The sequence below is a fragment of the Protopterus annectens genome, chromosome 4.part0 (genome assembly GCF_019279795.1).
Source record: "Protopterus annectens isolate FY-2018-M chromosome 4.part0, PAN1.0, whole genome shotgun sequence".
Taxonomy (NCBI): Eukaryota; Metazoa; Chordata; order Ceratodontiformes; family Protopteridae; genus Protopterus; species Protopterus annectens.
This window is the reverse complement of record NC_056733.1, coordinates 579,063,435-579,069,471: the sequence shown is the minus strand read 5'-3', so window position 1 is coordinate 579,069,471 and position 6,037 is coordinate 579,063,435. Positions and strand designations below refer to the sequence as shown.

The window sequence follows — 6,037 nt, the reverse complement described above, 5'->3', positions numbered from 1 at the left end:
TTGTATTTATATATTTATATATTACATAATTTATATATTATTATTTATATCCATATATATATATATATATATATATATATATAGAAAATAAAAAAATAAAAAATAAGAATTTTTAATTGGGATTTTATTTTTGATACATTTAGTGATCTACACACATGCATATATCTGCCTTTGGTGACATTACTTTATGAGGTATTGTATAGGTTCTGATTTGTACTTTTTTCATGTGTAACTTCATGAAGCACTTCTGGTTTGGAGCATATCTGTTTATATTGTTCACAGATTCATGGTCATGTTTTATATGCACAGCGCACTTTAGTTATATTTAACATTTATATAACAAAAATATTCATTTAATTATTTATACACATTTATTGTTAACTTATTATTTATTTGGTTAAAATATTTTTAGTTCTTGAATAAAAGAAGTCTAGTTATGTGTTAGTATCCTGGTACCAGAGAGAATGTGGTTTAGTGCCATACTTTATTGTAGTTACTTTTTTGTAACAATTATGCAATTATGTAATTATTCAATTAATTCATTATTTTACAACGTATATAAGGCAGCTGTTTATTTTAAGAAATGGATTCTGATGAAGTCTATACGTTTTAGATGAAAGCACGCTCAATCCCAGTTCCATTTATGCAATTTATGTAATTGTGTCATTCTTGAGTGTTTATTAAATATACTTTTATCGTTTACCAGTGCGTTGGGTCCATACTTAGTGGAATCGTGCAACTGTACAACTGTTTGGTAACCATTTTGGACATTGGTTTGGAACTTTTTTCGGAGGGTAGCCCTTTATGGTATAGACAGTGGAGTTTAGTTTATTTCTATACTCAAGGTTTTTGGTGGAGAGGAAGTGGTGAATATTGATTCATCATTCATTACATATTATACATTTGTTTACTGTCCTTGACATCCCCCAATGTGATTTTATTACATTTATTCATGTGTGACTATATTGTATGGGGCACTTGTGTTTATATGGGGATTTCACAACTTTATTACACTGACACCTCACATCTGGACCTAATGCAGTATTCCAGTTAACAAATATATGTTATTTAGTAGGTACTACAAAAATAATAGTTTATGCAATGCTGTCACATTTAAAATGTGAATTGGTTACAGTGGGGATCAAACCAGGAATGGCTGCTCGGAAAGCATACGCTCTAACCACTACACTATTGCAATACTGCTTATGTTCAATGTCTCTTGCTATTTAACTTCTTATGGTGTTTAGGCTGGAGTAACCGTAGCTAAGCAATGGGCACACCCACGAGCTACGCTTAAACTTTATCACATTTATATAAAAAAAGTTGTGTTGTGTTATTTTATCTATACCCTTCAAAATATCCATGCTAATGCTAAACCTGTTATTTTATTAGCTTTCTGCTTCATGATGGGCAATACTGCTCAACCTCTTGGAGCAAAAACTCTGGACAAACCCTAAAATGATGGGGGGACAAATAGGGACAGATTTTAAATATTGCTCTTATCAACTTTTAGACAGTTGATGATAGATCTTGCATTAGCATGGATTTTTTGAAGGATGTGGAGTCTTTTAAACTCAAATGTTTTGTCATTATTTAATGACTTCAATCCTCTGCTATTTTCCAGAAAGGTACAGATTTTAGGAGGAACACACCGAAATATGAGACAAAACTCTTGACATTCTGCAAACATCTGTGCAGTTGAGAGGTATCCTGATGTGTTGGGGGTGTTATGAGCATTCTCTCTCATTTTATAGGTTCATAGGTAGGTACTAGGCTATTGGCCCTAGGGGCCTATATAAGCCTAGCCAAAAAGGTACTCTGGCTTTCGCCACACAAGAAAATGATTTGCCTGTGCCCCTGTCAAGCAGAGCAACAGAAGTCATCCCCAGGGTAAATTAATTGCGGAAAGGCAATTCTGGAGTGCAGGGGAGCGTGTATTGAGAGCTCTGCTCTCAGACACACTCCCCGCATTTGTACACAGCTCCTTGTAAGTTTAACAGCACAGGCAGCGTGCCTTCATGAATATGCAAGGCGCACTGCTGTGCTGTACAGGAGCAGTCCCTGCCATGCATAACTTATTCCTGCATGTCTGCTTGCTGAATCCCATGTTGTGTGTGTGTGTGTGTGTGTGTGTGTGTGTGTGTGTGTGTGTGTGTTTCACTTCATCTGAGGAAGTTTTGTTATAAAATAAAACAAAAGTGCTAATATGTTTTAAGTTGTTGAGCTGGATTTGTTGGAATCTCTGTGGCCTTGCATGAATATAAATACATGCCAGTGTAATTCTCCTCCCTTGCGGTAGCTCCTTAGTACTACAAATCTACCATTGTTGTCTTTTTTATCTTCTATTACTACTGGAGCTCTTCTTGTAATTACTGTAAGTACTCATCTTCCTTTGTCCCAGGTATTCTGCTGAATGACCATCTTGAAAACCTTTCTTTATCAAATTCACATGTTCAGTTCTTTCCAAGTGTTTCTCATGTGGCACACACAACTATGTGCATCTTCAAATATTGAAATTTTACTCTCCTAATAGGAACAAATGTTCCAAACTGACAGCCACACCTACACAGACTCAAGCTTACCTAAAAGAAAGGTTATTCATGATAAGATGCATGGTGTATAGACTGTGGTTCTATTAAGTGCTAACTGGTTTTGTCTTATCTTTATAGCTCTGTCAGCTAGGAAAACACTTAAATGTTTTCAGAAAACATTTTCTCCAAGCCATTTCTCTTTAACAGATTGTCTGCTAGAGACATGAGATTCAGACACAGAACTGTTTACCAGAAAAAAAGCCTGATAATAATCAGTATTCTTTTTAATTTATTTGTTTGTTAAAACTTGTTACTAGATTAATTTCCTTAACCAGGTCATTGCCCTTTACAAGAATGAGCAAAAGCACACTAATTTTTGTTTTAACCAGTTTTTTTATACATTGCAGTGCCTACACTTTTAAAACCGAACAAGGAAAGAGAGAAGGGAGAAAGTAATGGAAAAAAAAACAGGAGCACCTATTTACATTATCATCCCCATTACACTTAAAAATAACTGAAAACAACTTACATGCAAAGAAAATAATACACTATTTAAATAGTACTATCAAGAAAAAAGTGGTTTTACTTAACAGGTAACTTTATCCTTCCTCCTCTAACTATTTTAGTTCTAAATGTAAAATATATGTTACTTTTGAGTGCAGTTTGCTGACAGCCCTACCCATAGATTAGGCTTTTTGGTGTCCACCAATATTTTTATTTTTCATATATAACACTAGCTATAGGAGAAAACCATCCCAGCCTCTCGGATTGTTTGATTTTTTGGAGCTGTCTTTGAAACCAAAGAAATCATTGGTAGACACTGATGTCAGTTACATCTAAGCAATTGATATTGTTGCTGCACCACAGTAGCATTCTGTTGATTGGGTTAGCTATAACCTATTACTGTATGGCTTGAAGAGAATGGAGATTATATGGTAATTAGTAGTATGCCTTCTTGACTTCCATATTTGAGGTCATTGTAATCAGTTTAGAGTAGTTATATCATTAGTGCATTAATTGTCCAAACAGAATCTTTAACCCTCGACTAGTAAAATTTTAAAATCATGATCTTGACATTTGTAAAGATTAGGTGCCCAGGTAACTTTTTTAATGTTCTGGCATTTATTTTATTAACAAGGTAACTTGGCAGTATTGATAGGGTTAAAGAGTGTGGGCTAAATGTTGTACAGGTGGGCGACTCTGAGTGTGGATAGCTACAGCAAGCATTACTGTGTTACTAAATATATAACTCTGGTTGTAATGGTAATGAGGGCAAAGAGAACTTGCATTGATTACTATTTGAAAGCTCTTCATCAGCACAGTGTTACCTGCTTCAGGTAATGTGGAGGCAGCTAGCCACAGCAGAAATTGCCTGAGCTGATGGCAGCTGAAAGTGAGTTACCAAGGGCATAAATATTGGTACTTTGGGGACTGGTAAAAAATTCCCCTTATTTCCTTTTCAGTATTTTTCAAAATGGGAAACTGTTGACTCTGGCTATTTATTTAACATTTGTTTTACCAGGATAGTCCGACTGGACAGCTAGCACCTATTTTCAGCAGAGTCCTGGTGAGAAAAGCTCCAAGAAGTTAACGTTGAAATACATAGGTTGTTAAAGATTAAAGATTACACATTAAGTAGAATACTAACATTTAGGCAGAAATGACAGTTGAATGCAATAACAGTAGTTGGATAACAAGAGGTAGAATGTTAACATGTAAAAGGCAGAGACAGTTAAATGCAAACAGTCAAATGCAATACAGTCTCATAGCTCAATCACATCACAAATATTACAGTATTTGTACAATATATGAACATAAGGTACTTCCGAGTAGGTACATATTTACAATATTTACAAAGTTATACAATGCACATAGGTGGTCTAAAAAGATGGAGAGAAGGTAGGTATCAGAGGCCTAAGGGGGTCCCCTCCTACAGTGGGGTGTATTTTAGTTTCATGTTCTATAAATTACATGGTTTCAAGCCTGGCATCACACTTACTGGTGAATGGCTAATCCCCTGAGAGGAACTAGGGTTGTGATGAGCATTCTTTCCATTTTGATTTTAATAGTGCTTTAATCAAGAGGCAGCTGTAAAGCTCTGCATGAATCCACACAGCCCACTTCTTTTTTAGGCACACTGATTTATATGTACTGATAGTTCTTCAGTGCATATTTTTGAGGTTTATAATTTATTAGTATGTTCTGCTTCTAGTTTTCATATTATTTGTTTAAAATTGTATATTACTTAGTGTTATGTAGAAGTTTTAGATGATTATTGCTGCGTCTTTGTTTTATAAATATTTAGACAGATAAGCATAAAAACCTTGCCTCTGGTAATTCACATCATAGTGCAATTCCCAGGGAGCATTAAATAAGTAAAGGAAATATTTTTAAAAGTGTAATACACTAAAGACATTTTTTTCCCTTACAGGTGGTAGTGGCATGGGCTGTTGCCATGGTAAATATGGCTTTGACACTTTTTCACACAGGCGTGCTTGCATACTCCGGAATATTGGTATTGAATGTGTCACTTACCTTCGCTACCCACCGTATGTGGACAAAAATCTCTCTCTAATTCTCTGGGCTAGTTCCCTGTCCCGAAGAAGTAGTGGATGGTGCCAGATATCATGAGTGTATATATGTAGTGACTGCATAGCAAAGATGTGTACTGCTTCCATTACATCAATGTCTATTTCCTGATTTAATTGCAGGAGTGCATCATTCAGAAATGCAGAACAATCTGTATAACTGAAATGCATAACAGTTGAATGGATATATTGACTGAACTATTTCAGATGTGTTATTTTGCCTTTATTAATATATATTCAGAATTTATATTTTTGTTTCATATTAGTAAATATTTTATGGACAAATTCAGCAATTGTAGGAAGAGATGCCCTTTTTGTAAACCAATTGTTTTTGTCAAAAAATGTTGCCTGTAATATACATTTTAACCTAGAATTCCTGGTTTATGAAACCTGTTGATTTAATAAAAATGAATACTTAAACCTGTTTGTACAGAAACAGGCAGATGTAGTCTGTACTGTGAGCATATTGCAGTGTCCGTTGCAGCTTAATACTCTTTTTTAGCCCTGATCCAATATTTAGGTTCAGCATACGATAATGTGAAGTTGTTCCATCTTGCCGTTTATTCTTACAGATGGATTGGAGCCAATCTTTGGCTCTGAGTCGGCCTACTACAAAGCTCGAGGCCAAGTCCCTATCCCATGATGCACCTTGAGTTACCTCAGATCTAGTTTGCCACTGCAGCAGATCGGAGGTTTCCTCGCAGCTTGGACCAGTATAGCATATTTTTCTGAAAAAGTTCCTATTTTCTATCTTTATATCTTTATAATTATAACTTTAGAACTTTTATAGCTTGTTAGATATTGTTAGCTTAATTGTGATAGTCTCTTATACTCCTTTTGGCCGTCGATTTTTTATAGGCCTTTAGTATCCCCCTTCTCTTTCTTTGGTGTCCCTTTACATAGATATTAGAATAGTTT

At 35.1% G+C, this 6,037-nt stretch overlaps 1 protein-coding gene across 1 annotated transcript in view; it reads left to right on the top strand.

Moving 5' to 3' along the window:
- The window catches only part of LOC122799448 (aldehyde dehydrogenase family 3 member B1-like), a 589,363-nt gene extending 584,171 nt beyond the window's left edge, over positions 1-5,192 (top strand). Inside the window, exon 10 of the mRNA XM_044068509.1 lies at positions 4,963-5,192. Coding sequence (XP_043924444.1) covers positions 4,963-5,162 — 200 coding nt within the window. The 3' untranslated portion in view covers positions 5,163-5,192. The remainder of the gene's footprint in view (positions 1-4,962) is intronic.
- Positions 5,193-6,037: the final 845 nt, after the last annotated feature.